Raw genomic sequence first — 19,673 nt, forward strand, 5'->3', positions numbered from 1 at the left:
TTTTTTTGGCGATACGCAGGCCTCTCACTGTTGTGGTCTCTCCCATTGCGGAGCACAGGCTCCGGACGCACAGGCTCAGTGGCCATGGCTCACGAGCCTAGCCGCTCCGCGGCATGTGGGACCTTCCCGGACCGGGGCACGAACCTATGTCCCCTGCATCAGCAGGTGGACTCTCAACCACTGTGCCACCAGGGAAGCCCCTGCATTTACTTTTATAAGCGATATTAGACTATAACTTTCCTTCCTTGTACAGTTTTTCTTGAATTTTGAGAAGACTGTGCTGGCCTACATAAAATAAGTTGGAAGTGTTTCTGCCTTAGCTGCTCTTCAAAAGTTTTTAAAAGATTAGCACTATTTCTTCCTTAAATGGTTGGTAGAATTCATAGAGGAAGTCCTCTGTACCTGGAGTTTTCTATGATCAAAGATTTTAATTACAGGTTAGATTTCTTTAACAGTTACAGAACTATTTGATTTTGTTTCTTCTAGTGTCAATTTTGTTAAGTTGTATCTTTCTAGAAATTTATCCATTTCACAAAAATTTTAAATTTAAGTCATTTACAATATTTTGTTTTCCTTTAAATACCTGTAGACTCTGTAGCAACATTCCTTTCTTCATTCCTGATAATGGTTGTCATTTCTCTCTTTCTTGTTTCCAATTTTATTAGTCCCCCTCACCCACAAAAAAACCCCACACACCTTTTTTAGATTGGTTGATTCTCTATATTGTATGTTTGTTTCCTGTATCAAAATTTCTGCTCTTTCCTTTCTTCTCCTCCTTCTGTGGTTAATTCTGCTCATCTTCTGACTTACTGAAATAGATGTTCAGTTTATAAAGTTTTAGTTTTTCTTCTTTTCCTATATATGTATATAAGGCCATAAATTTCCCTGTAGATATTGTTTCAGATTTATCTCACAAATTTTTGCTATGTAGCACTTTCACTATCATTCATCTAAAACTATCTTCTCATTTCCATTGAGACTTTTGCACTATCTTTTTTGTTTCTGATTTCTAGTTTAATTCCACTGTGGTCAGAGAACATATTCCATACGATTCCAATCCTTTAAGTTTCACCCATGAGTTCTACCGAACATTTAAGGAAGAAACAATGTCAGTCTTATATAAACTCTATCAATCCTTTGAAATTTGCTGAGGCCTGCTTTATGACCCAACATGGTCAATTTTTATAAAAGTCCACGTTTAAAAAGAACATACATTCTGCAAATGTTAGGAGGTTACATGCTCATTAGGTCAAGTCTGTCAATCCCACTGAATTTTTCTATACCCACACTATATGTTCTGTTTTCTATTGTTTTATTTTATTTATTTATTTATTTATTTTTTGCAGTACGCGGGCCTCTCACTGTTGTGGCCTCTCCCGTTGTGGAGCACAGGCTCCGGACGCGCAGGCTCAGCGGCCATGGCTCATGGGCCCAGCTGCTCCGCGGCATGCGGGATCTTCCCTGACCGGGGCACGAACCCGCGTCCCCTGCATCGGCAGGCAGACTCTCAACCACTGCGCCACCAGGGAAGCCCTATATTGTTTTATTTTTATCTATTTGTTCTATTACTAAGACATGTGTGTGTTGAAATCTCCCATTATAATTTGTGGATCTGTCCTTATCTCCTAAAAGTACTGTCAAATTTTTACCTGTCTTGAGGGTATGTTACTATGCACACAAATTTAGAATTATTGTATGTTCCTAGTGATTTTAAACTTTTATAGTTATGAAACAATCACTTTATTTCCTGTAATTTTTTTTTTGCTTTAAATTTTACTTACTGTGTCTGATATAATACGGCTTTCTTTCAGTTGGTATTTGACTAGAATGCTTTCTTTCTTAACTTTTATTTCTAATATATTTTCCCCCCCTTTGGCTGCTTTTGAGAATTTCTCTTTGCCTTGATTTTCTGAAATTTCATTATCATGTGTATGGGTGAGTATTTCTTTATATTCATTCTACTTGGAATTCGCTGGCCTTCATGAATCTATAGACTGATCTTGCTCATCTGTTTTAAAATATTCTCAGTTATCTAATCTCTGAACATTGCTTTTGCTCCATTCAAGATTGTCTTTCTACAGAGTCAGCTGACTTGTCAATAGTAATAATTTAAGTCAGAAGACAGTAAAATAATATCTTCAAATAACTACCAACCTAAAATTCTAAAACCAGTAAAGGGACTTCCCTGGTGGTCCAGTGGGTAAGACTCCACACTCTCGATGTAGGAGGCCCAGGTTCAATCCCTGGTCAGGGAACTAGGTCCTGCATGCATGCCGCAACTACAGAGTGCATGCCACAGCTGAGAGTCTGCATGCCACGATTAAGAGTCTGCATGTTGCAACTAAGAGTCCCAAAGCTGCAACTAAAGATCCTGCACGCCCCAACTAATAAGACCTGGTGCAGCCAAAATAAATGAATTTTTAAAAATAAATAAATAAATAAAACCAGTAAAAATATTTCAAGAATGAAGGCAAAATAGTTATTTTCAGACCAACAAAAACTGAAAGACATCACTACCAACAGACCCACACTGAAAGGAAATTTCTAAAGGGTATTCTTAGGCAAAAAGATCTTACTCGAGGTAAAATCAGAGATGTAGGATAAATGAACAAAACAGTGATAAATACATAGGTAAAGTTTAGATGAACACTGACTATACAAGACAATGTCTTTAGGTAGGGGTGTGTGTGTATATATATGTATGTATATACACACAACATACTTCTAATACAGAAAAAGAATCAAATAAACAAAAACTAAGCAATCCAAGAAAAGGTAAGAAAAAGGAAAATGGACAGAGACTAGGCAGAATAAATAGAAAGCATGAGAAGAAAGATGAGATTTAAGCCCTAATAAATAAGTAAATACATGAAATTAAAATGGATTAAATTCACCAATAAAAGATTTTTTCAGACAGGATTTTAAAAAAATCAATTACACATTTGTAAAAACCCAGAGAATATACAATACCAAAAGTGAATCCCAGTGTACACTACACTTTGGGTGTCAATGCTGTGTCAATGTAGGGTCATCAGTGGTAACACATGTACCACTCTGGTGCAGGATATGTTGATCGTGGGAGAGGCTGTGCACGTGTGGGGACAGCAGGTATATGGAAACCATACTTTCTGCTCAATTTCGTTGTAAACTAAAACTGCTCTAAAAATCCATCTTATTACTTAAAAAAAGTCAGTTATGTTAATTACAGAAACAAGCAATCAATCAAATAACAACTTCATGCTATATAAATTATAAGCTTGAGTTAAAATTTAAGCTTTAAATGAGAAAAGAGTGACCTCTAAAACTTCACTCATATAAAATATAAAGTAAAATATTGTTGTTTACTTTGCAATCATCTTCGTGAAACACAAAGTATATAGATAAAATCAAAACAATTTAAAACATATTTAACATGAAGTCAAAATCTCGATTAACATGTATTAATAATATACAATTAAAGCAAGGATCATTTAGACATTATCCACAGCTAATACTAGCTATGCAAACTATTTACTCTGAATAGTAAGTTTTTGTGACTGAAATGAGAAATTACTACCTAAAAAACTTGACTGAATCTTGCTGGTAGTTAAAAATTAGTTAAGAGCCAGGAACCATGCAAGTACTTTATAAGCATCACCTCATATCATCCTTTCAACATTATGATGTAGGTACTTTCACAAGGAAATGGAGGCTCTAAGAAGTAAAACAGCTTACCAAAAATACAACCTGGAAGAGTCAGGGCTGGATTCCATATCTGTCTGACTACAGAGCTTAAAATGCTAACCATAATAGTGACTTTATTTTCTGTATTAATTTCTTGATAGAAAAATAATGAAAAATTCATGATCTCTATTCTAATAACTATGCCAGATGTTCTGCACAAACAGGGATTCAAAAGAAGTTTTCAGAAGACAGTTGCAAAGCATGGCTGCTAAAATCAAATTAATATATATGAATCAAAGTGCTTCTGTGTCTTTTTTCCCTATTTAAATCTATATTTGTATAAGGATCCAATCTAACTGCCATGTAGTATTACTTCATTTGCCGCTCCAGGAACGCACAGCAGTGTAAGTTCTAAGTCAACATATGCAATAAAATGGGATGGCAATGAGACAAGTCTACGACTAATAAACTACAGTTAGGGATGTTAGCACCGTAGAAGACAAGTCGGAAGCACAACACCTGTGGCAAACTAGAAAAAATGGCCTTCTGAGAAGGAGAAAATGAAATTCAATCAAATGCTTATGTACTGTAACTTAGTATTTACTGACCACTTTCCATATGCCAGGAACTGGACTAGATATTGGAAGTATAGAGATAAAATAGTGAGATAGGCGCTTCCCTGGTGGTGCAGTGGTTGAGAGTCCGCCTGCCGATGCAGGGGACACGGGTTCGTGACCCGGTCCGGGAAGATCCCACATGCCGCAGAGCGGCTGGGCCCGTGAGCCATGGCCGCTTAGCCTGTGCGTCCGGAGCCTGTGCTCCACAACGGGAAAGGCCGCAACAGTGAGAGGCCCGCGTACCGCAAAAAAAAAAAAAAAAAAAAAGTGAGATAAATGTTACAATATTGACAGGCATGTACAAAAGGCACCTAACTTCAGGGGAAATGGGAAAGAAACTGGGAAGAAAAAAAGGTCAAAGAGGATTTCCTATTGGAATTGGCGCTGGAGGCAAGACTTTAATGATAAATAGAAAATGAGACAGGTAAAGAAAGGCAAGGAACAAGATGTACAAAAGCACAGAAACAAGAAAGCATAGTCCATTTAGATAGAGACCTGAAAGAGTTTAATATAGGATGCATAGGGCAGACGTTGGAGAATGAGAGAAAAAAGAAGGCCTATACAGGGTTTTCATGAGAGTGAATTTTATCTTGAAGGCCAGTGAAGGTTAAACATGAAAATGACATGATGAGATATGTAACAAACAGTAATTTAAGTTTAAAAAATAAAAAGAGCGATGCGGTCCTATAGTAAGATAGTGGTAATGAAGACTGACAGATACAAAAATGTTATGGAAATAGACACAAAGAACAAGGGAAAGGCAAACATCTAAGATGTTTCTAGTGTCATTAACTGAGTGAATGATGATGCTGTGACTGAATACACAGAGGGCACTATGGCAATACCTCAAAGTGATAATTAACTCCTATCCTTCAAGGATCAAGGAAAAGCTCTCAAGAGGAGGAAATATCTAGTATGGAATTTTAAAGGTGAGCAGGAATTAAGACAATGGGTTCGAGTTTAAAACTTGGTGGTGTACACATATACACTAATATGTCTAAAATAGATAGCTAATAAAAACCTGTTGTAAAAAAAAACCCAAAACAAACAAACTAGGTGGTGAGTGGGAGGCACTGGTCAATGCCAAAAGATGAGGCTAGAGAGGTCAGAAGCTGCCAAGTCAGAAGTGCTTTTTGGATGATACCACGCAAGTAATGGAGAGCTATGTTAGGTTTATAAGGAAGAAAAAGAAAGGACCATATTTTTATTTTGGAAAAAGAGATTCTGACTCCAAGTTGAAAATGGATTCAAGGCCTAGACCAAAGTTGAAAGGTGACAGGGTGGATAGGGGTGGGGAGAGAGAACCCAAGTAAGAGGCGGCAGGGGACGCATTTGAGCTCTAGAAGATTGGGTGTCTACAGGGGTGGAGTTAAGCTAACACGCACTTTCCCCTGTATAATTGCTCATCTATCCATCTACCCTTTTTAAAGCAACAAATTTACTAATTTATGGAAAGTAAATCGTTTGTTGTCGTTTTTTAATATCAAGAGCCAAAGGATTTAATTCCAACTTACAACAACCCCTCCAAAAATTAGGAAAGGCTTAAAGAAGGAAGTACGTTTTAGACTTCAAAAAATAAGATTATCATCACCTGTTTATTAAAGGAAAATAAAATGAAAATGGATTAAGAAAAATAAATGGAATCTTGATCAAAAAGCTATGAGTGACAACCAGAATTCTGGCATGTGGAACTGCAAGGATGGTGGTACCATGTACTAACTGAAAAAACATGGGAGGTGGCAAGGGGTGTGCGCGTGTGTGTGTCTGTGGGGGGGTATCTGTGTGGAGAGAGGGAGAGAAGAGAGAGAGAGAGAAAAAGAGGGGGTGTTGGGGGGACTGAAATGGGAACGATAAAAATAAACACAGTTATTTTGTGTGTTTAGTAAATACAGTTTTTTTTGTTTTTTGTTTTTGGTTTTTAATTGGAAGCTCAGTGAAATACAGCCACTTGCCCAAGGTCAGTCATGGTGTCAGCAAGAAAACACAGGAAGGTCTGGCCCCAAACCCAGTGCTTTTCCACACCAGCGATCTACCTTCCCCTTGTCAACCTTTCCGGCTTCTCTCACGCATATTTATCCACATACCAAGGGAGACTGAAAGAGGATGATTTTAGCTTTATTGTGCATTTGAGGAATTAAAGCATGGGCAGACCCCAAAGGAAGAAAGTGACATAGATGTGTAAGCATAGTCCTGGGACAAATGCAGACATTGTTTATCTATTAGAAATGCTATGAAAATTAACTCAGAAAAAGAAATGCTAGAACCTTTTCCAACTGAATCCTCTGAAGTGAGATAAAAGACTTTCAAGATATAATTTTCCAATTGCTGATGCTCAGTCCTATTTTAGAATATAAAAAAAATTTGTTTTGAAAGCATTAACAACCTCTTTCTAATGAGGTAGAGAAACAATGCATTTCCACTAACATTACAAACTGGGAAGGGTATTTCAAGCAAGGGAAAACCTGTATATATATATATATATGAGAGAGAATTAAGTATTCATTATTCATTTTTATTAGGACACACGAACATTTTCATAATTTTATTATGAATAATTTGCAGTTGCTTGTTACATTTTTTTTTTTGCTTTATAACAAATTTAATCAGTTATACACATACATATGTTCCCATATCCCCTCCCTTTTGCGTCTCCCTCACACCCTCCCTATCCCACCCCTCCAGGCGGTCACAAAGCACGGAGCTGATCTCCCTGTGCTATGCGGCTGCTTCCCACTAGCTATCTACCTTACGTTTGGTAGTGTATATATGTCCATGCCGCTCTTTCACTTTGTCACAGCTTACCCTTCCCCCTCCCCATATCCTCAAGTCCATTCTCTAGTAGGTCTGTGTCTTTATTCCTGTCTTACCCCTATGTTCTTCATGACATTTTTTTTTCTTAAATTCCATATATATGTGTCAGCATAGAGTATTTGTCTTTCTCTTTCTGACTTACTTCACTCTGTATGACAGACTCTAGGTCCATCCACCTCATTACAAATAGCTCAATTTCATTTCTTTTTATGGCTGAGTAATATTCCATTGTATATATATGCCACATCTTCTTTACCCATTCATCGATGATTGACACTTAGGTTGTTTCCATCTCCGGGCTATTGTAAATAGGGCTGCTATGAACATTTTGGTACATGTCTCTTTTTGAATTATGGTTTTCTCAGGGTATATGCCCAGTAGTGGGATTGCTGGGTCATATGGTAGTTCTATTTGTAGTTTTTTAAGGAACCTCCATACCGTTCTCCATAGTGGCTGTACCAATTCACATTCCCACCAGCAGTGCAAGAGTGTTCCCTTTTTTCCACACCCTCTCCAGCATTTATTGTTTCTAGATTTTTTGATGATGGCCATTCTGACTGGTGTGAGATGATACCTCATTGTAGTTTTGATTTGCATTTCTCTAATGAGTAAAGATGTTGAGCATCCTTTCATGTGTTCGTTGGCAGTCTGTATATCTTCTGTGGAGAAATGTCTATTTAGGTCTTCTGCCCATTTTTGGATTGGGTTGTTTGTTTTTTTGTTATTGAGCTGCATGAGCTGCTTATAAATTTTGGAGATTAATCCTTTGTCAGTTGCTTCATTTACAAATATTTTCTCCCATTCTGAGGGTTGTCTTTTGGTCTTGTTTATGGTTTCCTTTGCTGTGCAAAAGCTTTTAAGTTTCATTAGGTCCCATGTGTTTATTTTTGTCTTTATTTCCATTTCTCTAGGAGGTGGGTCAAAAAGGATCTTGCTGTGATTTATGTCATAGAGTGTTCTGCCTATGTTTTCCTCTAAGAGTTTGATAGTGTCTGGCCTTACATTTAGGTCTTTAATCCATTTTGAGCTTATTTTTGTGTATGGTGTTAGGGAGTGATCTAATCTCATACTTTTACATGTCCCTATCCAGTTTTCCCAGCACCACTTATTGAAGAGACTGTCCTTTCTCCACTGTACATTCCTGCCTCCTTTATCAAAGATAAGGTGACCATATGTCCGTGGGTTTATCTCTGGGCTTTCTATCCTGTTCCATTGATCTATCTTTCTGTTTTTGTGCCAGTACCATACTGTCTTGATGACTGTAGCTTTGTAGTATAGTCTGAAGTCAGGGAGCCTGATTCCTCCAGCTCCATTTTTCGTTCTCAAGATTGCTTTGGCTATTTGGGGTCTTTTGTGTTTCCATACAAATTGCGAAATTTTTTGCTCTAGTTCTGTGAAAAATGCCAGGGGTAGTTTGATAGGGATTACATTGAATCTGTAGATTGCTTTGGGTAGTAGAGTCATTTTCACAATGTTGATTCTTCCAATCCAAGAACATGGTACATCTCTCCATCTATTTGTTTCATCTTTAATTTCTTTCATTAGTGTCTTATAATTTTCTGCATACAGGTCTTTTGTGTCCTTAGGTAGGTTTATTCCTAGATATTTTATTCTTTTTGTTGCAATAGTAAATGGGAGTGTTTCCTTGATTTCACTTTCAGATTATTCATCATTAGTATATAGGAATGCCAGAGATTTCCTGTGCATTAATTTTGTATCCTGCAACTTTACCAAATTCATTGATTAGCTCTAGTAGTTTTCTGGTAGCATCTTTAGGATTCTCTATGTATAGTATCATGTCATCTGCAAACAGTGACAGCTTTACTTCTTCTTTTCCGATTTGGATTCCTTTTATTTCCTTTTCTTCTCTGATTGCTGTGGCTAAAACTTCCAAAACTATGTTGAATAAGAGTGGTGAGAGTGGGCAACCTTGTCTTGTTCCTGATCTTAGTGGAAAGGCTTTCAGTTTTTCACCATTGAGGATGATGTTGGCTGTGGGTTTGTCATATATGGCCTTTATTATGTTGAGGAAAGTTCCCTCTATGCCTACTTTCTGCAGGGTTTTTATCATAAATGGGTGTTGAATTTTGTCGAAAGCTTTCTCTGCATCTATTGAGATGATCATATGGTTTTTCTCCTTCAATTTGTTAATATGGTGTATCACGTTGATTGATTTGCGTATATTGAAGAATCCTTGCATTCCTGGAATAAACCCCACTTGATCATGGTGTATGATCCTTTTAATGTGCTGTTGGATTCTGTTTGCTAGTATTTTGTTGAGGATTTTTGCATCTATGTTCATCAGTGACATTGGCCTGTAGTTTTCTTTCTTTGTGACATCCTTGCCTGGTTTTGGTATCAAGGTGATGGTGGCCTCGTAGAATGAGTTTGGGAGTGTTCCTCCCTCTGCTATATTTTGGAAGAGTTTCAGAAGGATAGGTGTTAGCTCTTCTCTAAATGCTTGAGAGAATTCACCTGTGAAGCCATCTGGTCCTGGGCTTTTGTTTGTTGGAAGATTTTTTATCACAGTTTCAATTTCAGTGCTTGTGATTGGTCTGTTCATATTTTCTGTTTCTTCCTGATTCAGTCTTGGCAGGTTGTGCATTTCTAAGAATTTGTCCATTTCTTCCAGGTTGTCCATTTTATTGGCATAGAGTTGCTTGTAGTAATCTCTCATGATCTTTTGTATTTCTTCAGTGTTCGTTGTTACTTCTCCTTTTTCATTTCTAATTCTATTGATTTGAGTCTTCTCCCTTTTTTTCTTGATGAGCCTGGCTAATGGTTTATCAATTTTGTTTATCTTCTCAAAGAACCAGCTTTTAGTTTTATTGATCTTAGCTATCATTTCCTTCATTTCTTTTTCATTTATTTCTGATCTGATTTTTATGATTTCTTTCCTTCTGCTAACTTTGGGATGTTTTTGTTCTTCTTTCTCTAATTGCTTTAGGTGCAAGGTTAGGTTGTTTATTCGAGATGTTTCCTGTTTCTTAAGGTGGGATTGTATTGCTATAAACTTCCCTCTTAGAACTGCTTTTGCTGCATCCCATAGGTTTTGGGTCGTCGTGTCTCCATTGTCATTTGTTTCTAGGTATTTTTTAATTTCCCCTTTGATTTCTTCAGTGATCACTTTGTTATTAAGTAGTGTATTGTTTAGCCTCCATGTGTTTGTATGTTTTACAGCTCTTTTCCTGTAACTGATATCTAGTCTCATAGCATTGTGGTCGGAAAAGATACTTGATACAAGTTCAATTTTCTTAAATTTACCAAGGCTTGATTTGTGACCCAAGATATGATCTATCCTGGAGAATGTTCCATGAGCACTTGAGAAAAATGTGTATTCTGTTGTTTTTGGATGGAATGTCCTATAAATATCAATTAAGTCCATCTTGTTTAATGTATCATTTAAAGCTTGTGTTTCCTTATTTATTTTCATTTTGGATGATCTGTCCATTGGTGAAAGTGGGGTGTTAAAGTCCCCTACTATGATTGTGTTACTGTCGATTTCTCCTTTTATGGCTGTTAGTATTTGCCTTATGTATTGAGGTGCTCCTATGTTGGGTGCATAAATATTTACAATTGTTATATCTTCTTCTTGGATCGATCCCTTGATCATTATGTAGTGTCCTTCTTTGTCTCTTCTAGTAGTCTTTATTTTAAAGTCTATTTTGTCTGATATGAGAATTGCTACTCCAGCTTTCTTTTGGTTTCCATTTGCATGGAATATCTTTTTCCAGCCCCTTACTTTCAGTCTGTATGTGTCCCTAGGTCTGAAGTGTGGGTCTCTTGTAGACAGCATATATATGGGTCTTGTTTTTGTATCCATTCAGCCAATCTGTGTCTTTTGGTGGGAGCGTTTAGTCCATTTACATTTAAGGTAATTATCGATATGTATGTTCCTATTCCCATTTTCTTAATTGTTTTGGGTTCGTTATTGTAGGTCTTTTACCTCTGTTGTGTTTCTTGCCTAGAGAAGTTCCTTTAGCATTTGTTGTAAAGCTGGTTTGGTGGTGCTGAACTCTCTCAGCTTTTGCTTGTCTGTAAACGTTTTAATTTCTCCATCAAATCTGAATGAGATCCTTGCTGGGTAGAGTAATCTTGGTTGCAGGTTTTTCTCCTTCATCACTTTAATTATGTCCTGCCACCCCCTTCTGGCTTGTAGAGTTTCTGCTGAGAGATCAGCTGTTATCCTGATGGGGATTCCCTTGTGTGTTATTTGTTGTTTTTGCCTTGCTGCTTTTAATATGATTTCTTTGTGTTTAATTTTTGACAGTTTGATTAATATGTGTCTTGGCCTATTTCTCCTTGGATTTATTCTGTATGGGACTCTCTGTGCCTCCTGGACTTGATTAACTATTTCCTTTCCCATATTAGGGAAGTTTTCAACTGTAATCTCTTCAAATATTTTCTCAGTCCCTTTCTTTTTCTCTTCTTCTTCTGGAACCCCTATAATTCGAATGTTGGTGCGTTTAATGTTGTCCCAGAGGTCTCTGAGACTGTTCTCTGTTCTTTTCATTCTTTTTTCTTTATTTTGCTCTGCAGCAGTTATTTCCACTATTTTATCTTCCACCTCACTTATCCGTTCTTCTGCCTCAGTTATTCTGCTATTGATCCCATCTAGAGTATTTTTTATTTCATGTATTGTGTTTTTAATCGATGCTTGATTCATCTTTAGTTCTTCTAGGTCCTTGTTAACGGTTTCTTGCATTTTGTCTATTCTATTTCCAAGATTTTGGATCTGGGAAATAGAATCTTGGATCATCTTTACCATCATTATTCTGAATTCTTTTTCAGGTAGACTGCCTATTACCTCTTCATTTGTTAGGTCTGGTGGGTTTTTATCTTGCTCCTTCTCCTGCTGTCTGTTTTTCTGTCTTCTCATTTTGCTTATGTTACTGTGTTTGGGGTCTCCTTTTTGCAGGCTGCAGGTTCGTATTTCGTTCGTTTTTATTTTGTGTGTTGAGTAAATACAGTTTTTTTTGTTTTTTGCTTTTTTTGCAGCATGTGGGCCTCTCACTGTTGTGGCCTCTCCCGTTGCGGAGCACAGGCTCCGGACGCGCAGGCTCAGCGGCCATGGCTCACGGGCCCAGCCGCTCTGCGGCATGTGGGATCTTCTTCCCAGACCGGGGCACGAACCCGTGTTCCCTGCATCGGCAGGCGGACTCTCAACCACTGCGCCACCAGGGAAGCCCCATAAATACAGTTTTGAACAGGCTGCACTAAAGGCTCTCTCTCGTGAGGCATTTAAGTACCAATATCAGCTAAGCAAGGATATGACATTCAAGATTGAGATACAAACATCTGATGATACTCAAGAGAGAAAAGTGGGCTGGAGACAGAAGTTTGGAGGTCAGCAGGATATACATGCTAAGTGAAACCCTAGGAGTAGCTAACATGCAAGGAGAATACACAGAGTAAGAAGATGGCCTAGGACAGATTCTTAAAATCCTACATTTTACAAATTGGTAAGGTAAATGATGTCCGAAGAAGAGACTGAGAAGATGTAGCCAGATAAGTTAAAATGAAAACTAGGAGAACAGGTTATTTCAAAAACTAAGGCAAGAAAGAGCCTTTTGGGAAAAAGTCAACAATATCCAATGCTGCCAAGTTAAAGACTCAAATGTCTATGGTATTTAGCATCAAGGAGATAATCTTTAAAAGAACAATTTCAGTTAAGAAATGAGCGATTTGGAAAGTGAGGCAGAAGAGACTGCAAGCACAGGCAAGTCTTTCAGGAAACCTAGTTATAAAGATGACAGAATATGGAGACTGGAGGGATTTAAATTGAGGGAGAATTTTTTTGTTTTGTTTTGTTTTCTAAAAGGAAGGAACCAGTAGAGAGCAAAAGGCTGAAGATGTAAAATAAAGGAGGTATCAATAGAAGAGGTCCCTGATGTAGCAGGGGATGGGCTTCAAAGCATAGATGAAACATTATTTCCCAACAAAGGAGAAACATATTAAATATAAAACGGAGGGTATGTATATGTGTTTTCTACTCACATAAACTTGTATAAGGTCTTATAGAACAGAAAAATTATATAAATTAGATTGCATCTATACACTGAAATTCTAACAATGGTGTTCTCTGTGGGACGGGGTCAAGGTCTGTACTGTTTCATTATGTTATTTCATATTTTCTGAATTTCCTATGATAAGCACATAACAATTTTTTTTAAATGTCTTTGACTTTTGAATTATAAAAAGTAATTCATCATTAAAGCAGAAAACCTAGCAAACAAAGAGAAGCAGAAAGGGGGAAAACAATACCTAAAACCTCTGAATGAGCTGCTTTCATAGGTTGAGATTACTTAACATTCTCTCAGAAAAAGGAACACTAATAGGAATGTTGAATTGGAATAATTAATACTGATAACTGACTCTATCATTCAGACATGGAAGAAAAAGTGGACTCCAGCCTCTTCTTAGCTACCTAAGTCTTCATTTTAAAAGAGGATTAGTAAATCTCCACTTAGGTAGAATTCAGATTTAGCAGCTTATTATTATTTTAGAAGTAAGTTTTTTCAATACTGCCTTCCTTCCTGGCCATAATGATTTTTACTACTTACTTAAAAATAACATCCATTACTAACATTCATGCTCACTGGCAACAACTTAAAAAAAAGAAAATTAAAAATGCAGGCTTACAGTTGTGGTAAATTTGGTCTAACAAAAGGATCATTTTCTGCTCCATTGACTGCTTTGTTTTTCCTTTGTTTTGGTTCAGAATTGGTAGAGGGTGCCTGAGAATTATTAGCTGTGGGAGGTTTGCGTTTGGCTAGAAGTTTCCTTTGCCTTTCAATATCTTCCCTTTGCTGATTCACCCATTCTTGTTGCCTGCATAAAAATAAATGTAAAAGAAAATTAACCTTCCATTACTTTTCACAGTTAAAACATGAAAATACATTAGTTAAAACATGAAAAATCATATAATATAAATTTGTAACCTTATGGTTCCACCCTTGTGAACCAACACCTTCTCATTGTCCACGTCTCATCTGAAACATTCATTTCTGAATAAGGTCTTCCCTAAACCCCCTGAACTAGAAGATGTGCTGCCACATATAATTTCATAGTACCTTGTAGCTCCCCACCTCCTCCTTTCTAACAAATATTCCTACAGACGCCTGATCAGAATGTGTCTGGTTAGACTAAATCACTCCATGAGAATAGAGACCACAACTATTTTATACCCTTAGTGCCCAGCACAGTGACTGGCACATGCTAGGCATTCAATAAATATTTGTTGAATAAAATAAATGAGCTATTAAAAAAAAAAGAACTAACAAAGTTAAAGAGTAGGTTTTATACATGCATCTCATTACTTACTGTTTAAAGAAAAACTTACAAAAGAGAAATGTGAATTTAGTAGAGTGTCATTTTCTAAATGTATCTGTCAAATTTTGGGAATGAAACAAAAATTGACCTCAGAAATTTAGGAAGAAGGAAAGAATTTTAACACTTTAAGGAGAAAATAGCAAGAAAAATTTACATGGCTTTGAAAAATGGGCAATTAATGTAAGTAAAAATATTACTGCTTCCAACTGAAGCTTTTTAAAACCATCCCATCATACAACACCTTAAGCTTGTTCTAATATAATTATGTTCCCTCTTAGGTCACCTCACCACACTAGGAAAAAATTTAAGACGCTAGATGGTGGTGACACTCAGATTTAGAACAAGTCAAGCATTTCAATTCCTTGCTCCCCCGCCCCTATTCAAACCAGAACTAAAGAACTTCTACTATGCTGACGAAGAATTGGTTTTACATAAATTTCCTTGTCCTATGGTTCTAGCCAGGTAGTAGCAGAACATGGTAGGAGGGAAAGAATCAAGAATCATCTAGGTAAAAGAGTAAAACGGTGGAGAAAAATCTCAAGAATAGCAAAGTTAGAATAAGACTTTAATCCAGTTTTCTCCTTGAAGTGGTTATAAATACTTTCAATTTATTTAAAAATTAATTTTAAAGCTGGTTTCGGGTATAATCAAGATGTTATTAATGAAAATAAACAGCAATAACCTACTGAAATAATGAAAGAAAAGAATTACTGGAATGGATATATATCTAATCCCTGATTATTCAGTAATGACCTACATTTTAGAGATTATTAATATAATATTACTGGGCTTCCCTGGTGGTGCAGTGGTGGAGAGTCCGCCTGCCGATGCAGGGGACACAGGTTCGTGCCCCAGTTCGGGAAGATCCCACATGCCGCAGAGCGGCTGGGCCCGTGAGCCATGGCCGCTGAGCCTGTGCATCCGGAGCCTGTGCTCCGCAACAGGAGAGGCCACAACAGTGAGAGGCCCGCGTACCACAAAAAAAATAATAATAATAATATTACTGATTTTTATTTATTTCTCTTCTCATCCTCCAACTACTTTGGGTTATATCACAGATATATAGCTTGATATACACTGATAAATATCAACTGCTTGATATAAAATATGTATATGTAACAACATACAGTAGGCCCTCAGTAAATGTTTATTAGTAATAAGGAATGCAAGTAATTTTTTAAAAACTAGATTACTGCTTTATTATAAAAGGATACAACTCAGAAATAGCCAGATGGAAGAGATGCATAGGGCAAGGTATGGAGAAAAGACATGGAGTTTCCATGCTCTCTCTGAGCCTGATATCCTCCCCAAATCTCTATATGTTCACCAACCCAGAAGCTCCAATTTTACTCTTTTTTTTGACAGCTCAATGGAGAAATTTTAACAACCGGCAGAGCTTATATTTTAAATTCATATTATTAGTTTATATTTAAGGATCTATTATATAAACTTCTCTTTTATTCATTACCAGGACAACTGTAGACCTGGGTTTAGTAGCTCAGAAAAACACTCGAAAATTTTAAGTTCTATCTCAACTGTATTTCCTACTCTCCATTTCTACTGTTAATATTTTAGCTCAAGCCTTATCACCTTTCATTTGGATGCTTCACCATCTGAACTGTCAACAATCTATGTTCTTTCCAATATTATTCCCACATCACCACCAGCTCCCTTTCTAAAACTCAAATCTGACCCCACACACCCCACATAACACTGTACGAGCTCCCTATTATCCACAGAATTAAAACCCAAACTTCCTACCATCATAAAGACACTGTCCTTCATTATAGTATACCTCACACCCAGCACAGTTGTGTTGAACAGAAGCTGGATAAATCAACTGAGACAGAGAGAAGACCATTCTGGAGATAGAGAGAAGACCATTCTGTGCTTAAGTCCTGGGAACCAGTGTTTGAAACAGCAGTGTTTAAGTGATATTATGTGAAATAAAGCTTTGCCTCCATTTTCCATTTAACTGGACTCTGGGAAAGCTGATTTAGATGCTGGCACCACTCTTGCTTTAAAGGCTTTTAAAAGTTTTCCAGCTAAAAAAAACCCAAAAAAACAAAAGGAGGAGCATAGATCCCAGCTCAACACATAAACAGTCAACCTACCCTTAGCTACCACCATCTGAACTCAAGAAAACATGGCAACAACGATTTCTCCATTTTAAAGTTTACCTCAGAAGTGCTAAAGCCACATGCTCAGTTCAACTGACTTATGAGTTATTATGTCTGAGGCTGCAGAGAAAATGTTTGTGTCTTTTCCATAGGAATAGACAGCAGGCAAGTGCTGAAGTAACAGGACTGGGGAATGGGGCAGGGGGGAGAACTAAGCAGAAAAATCCCAAGATATACAGATATAAATCTTCCAATGAAAGTTAAAACTTATAACAATTTCTCTCCCAACTAACCTATAAAAAGCTAGATCAGTTTATGTTCTGGAAAAGTCATATTTAGAATAATACATCATACTGTACAGATGAAGGCTAACTAATCAAGAAGTCTGCTAAAGCTAAAATTGTAATGCCTGTTCTATGTTCCTTTCAAATGTATTAAATTCTGATTTCAAAGAGTAGTAAGGAGTAGATATAGAACATAATTCCAAATCTATAATCTTTGAAAGTAATGAAAACCCAAAGGAATACTAAATTTTTTAAAATGTAAGAGTGACTAACTTTACAAGATTCTGAAATGCAAAACCATCTGTCCATTGTTCAGTAAATGAAGCACCATGTCTAACGGTCGTGAAATGCCCAAGGCGTAATCTATCTTGCATACTCTTCTCTCTGCTTGACAGTTTTTCTTGTGTACTCTAAAAAAAGGAGGAAAAATCATCATTCAATTTTATTAATTTAAATTTTAAAAGCATACAAGGTAAAAGGGGCTAGTGAAAGGAGAGGGAAAATTTATTGAACTTTTAACTTACCTTTTCGATAAGTAGTTTCTTGCTCATTGATATGCACTTATTTAATCGTTCTTTGTATTTTTCAAGTAATTTCTGTTGTTCATCTATCTGCCGTCTGAGATCACAATTAGCCTACAACATAAGCAGATGATGAAAAAAGGTCTACAATTTGTGTATATGAGACATTTAAGAATATTTATACATTTTGAACAAATTTCATAAAGGGATTAATAAGATTAAGTATTTGAATATGATACTAAAAAATTTGTTAAAACATCTACTTACCATGGGAATTATAATACTGTTATATGCTGCTTAATTGTGTAGTGGAAAAGTACATGGAATTTGTATCCATACTCCATGGGTTCAAATCCACACTCTAGGATATATAATCTGGGCTAAGTCAAACAAGTTATCTGAACCCTAGCTCAGTTTTCTTATTTCTAAAACAGAGCAACACCATTCTATCTCATTTAATTAAAAATAACTGAAATATAGTAATACAAAGCAGCTAACACTTAAAAATGAATGTGAGTTCTCTTCCATCTTTTGTAACTAATAAAACTTTTTTCTCCATTAAACTTGTGGAAGACACTGCAGATGCCCATCCAATAGCTAACTATTCTCACCATCTTTCTTGGCCATATGAATACAAATTTTGTTAACTTTGCAGGCAGCCATACGCTCAGGCAAGGGTGTTCTCTCTAAACTCAGAAGATGAGTCTGATTAGTCTAGTACAGTCAGTCACCAGGGAACAACCTGGAGAGCTTGTTGGAACACAGATTACTGGAACCCATTCCCGGTTTCTGAATTAGTAGCTCTAGAGTAGGCTCTAAAAGTTTATTTCTAATAAGTTCCCTAGTAATGTTGATGCTTCTGGTCTGGGGATCATTCTTTGAAAACCATATGTCTAGGCCAATCATGGTGGAAGCCAAAAGACAGCGGCATAATACATCAAAAATGCTGGGAGAAAATACTGCTGCCAACCTAAAAGTATGTATCTAATAAAATTGTTTTCCAAGGAAAAGGGTAAAATAAAGATACTTTCAGAGGAACATAAATGGAATTTAGCATTAGACCCTTATCATTAGGTGCAATTCAAACAGAACCCCAACAAATTGTTTGTGTGAAACTGAAAAACTGACTCTAACACTTCTCTAAGACAGCAAAGGGCCAAAAATAGCCAAAAAGGAGATGGTACTTGTTCAACCACACATCAAGATTTAATATAAACCTAGAGTAATTATAATCACCCAAATCTCTCCTTCTTCCGTAGTAATGGAAAACCAACATTTTATTCTGGATTGATATATGTCTAGCTAAAAGACTGTATTTCCCAGCTTCCCTTGCAGCTAACGATGGTCAGTGAAATGTAAGCAGAATTTGTTCAGTGGAATACCCAAGAAGGCTGCACACAGAATTGCTGCATTTTTATTTCCTTCCTCTTCCTGTTTTCTGCTTAAGAACACAGATATCATAACTGTGACTCTAATAAATATTTTGTACCTTGATATGATCTTCAAGATGAAGGCCATGTACTAAGGGTGAAAGAGCAGAAAAACTGAAGGAGCCAAGATCCTATATGACACTGTGAAGCCATCACACCTGGGCTGCCCCCTTCTGCTCTTCTCTCAAAAAATAATATTGTGTCTCATTTAAAGTACTGCTGTTTATAGAAACCTGTCCAGACACCTACGGCCTGAGCAGCTCAGCTGTTTCTGCTTGATAGCAAGGCTCTGCCTGGCCGGAAATAAAGCACAGCCAGTGAAATGGCATTTCCACAAAACCTACTACCTTCCATTCAAAGGCCTGTGGCCCCTTATGCTTTGTCCAGGGGGATAACAGCCCAACCACACACATGTAGACATCGCTGTCTGGACAGATGAACAGGCTCCAGGCCCTCCTCAGTCACATCTGGGATGAATGGTCAGTGTGGCAGTAGCAGCTGCAATTGCAGTGCCCCACCCAGCCTCCCTCACTAGCCCAGGGGCCAGGGAAAGACCCCAGGGAAAGGCCTCCACCCTTCTCCTCACAGAGGTGAGCAGCATGCTGAGAAAAGGAAAGCCTGTCTTGGGTGTGTTAGTGAGGGGCACTGTGTTCCATGGGTTATCCCAGCGCCATTTCCTCCTGGGCCTGCTATGAAAGGGCCCACCTCCATCCCCAACTGGATTTGGTTTTGGGCAGGTGACTCAGTGGGCAGGAGACTCTGTGCCCTCATGCTCTGACTTGGAGCCCCCCTTTCTGTTCTACTCTCAAAAAATAATACTGTATATTATTTAAAGTACTGTTGTTTATGTTCTCTGTTACTAAGAGCCGAAGACAATTGCTAAATGATAAAAAGA

The 19,673-nt window shown here is 37.3% G+C and overlaps 1 protein-coding gene and 1 non-coding gene across 3 annotated transcripts in view; one reads left to right on the top strand and one right to left on the bottom strand.

Moving 5' to 3' along the window:
- The window catches only part of TLK1 (tousled like kinase 1), a 164,695-nt gene that overhangs the window by 40,269 nt on the left and 104,753 nt on the right, over positions 1 to 19,673 (bottom strand). For both annotated transcript variants that reach the window (XM_060106245.1, XM_060106244.1), the window contains 3 exons: positions 17,352 to 17,462; positions 17,101 to 17,237; positions 13,734 to 13,922 (listed from right to left, as the gene is read on the bottom strand). In XM_060106245.1, coding sequence (XP_059962228.1) covers positions 13,734 to 13,922; positions 17,101 to 17,237; positions 17,352 to 17,462 — 437 coding nt within the window. The remainder of the gene's footprint in view (positions 1 to 13,733; positions 13,923 to 17,100; positions 17,238 to 17,351; positions 17,463 to 19,673) is intronic.
- TRNAE-CUC (transfer RNA glutamic acid (anticodon CUC)) lies at positions 2,183 to 2,255 on the top strand. Its single transcript has one exon. It is a non-coding gene; the product is annotated as a tRNA-Glu (tRNA).

This window comes from Mesoplodon densirostris, chromosome 8, assembly GCF_025265405.1.
Source record: "Mesoplodon densirostris isolate mMesDen1 chromosome 8, mMesDen1 primary haplotype, whole genome shotgun sequence".
NCBI classification, from domain to species: Eukaryota; Metazoa; Chordata; class Mammalia; order Artiodactyla; family Ziphiidae; genus Mesoplodon; species Mesoplodon densirostris.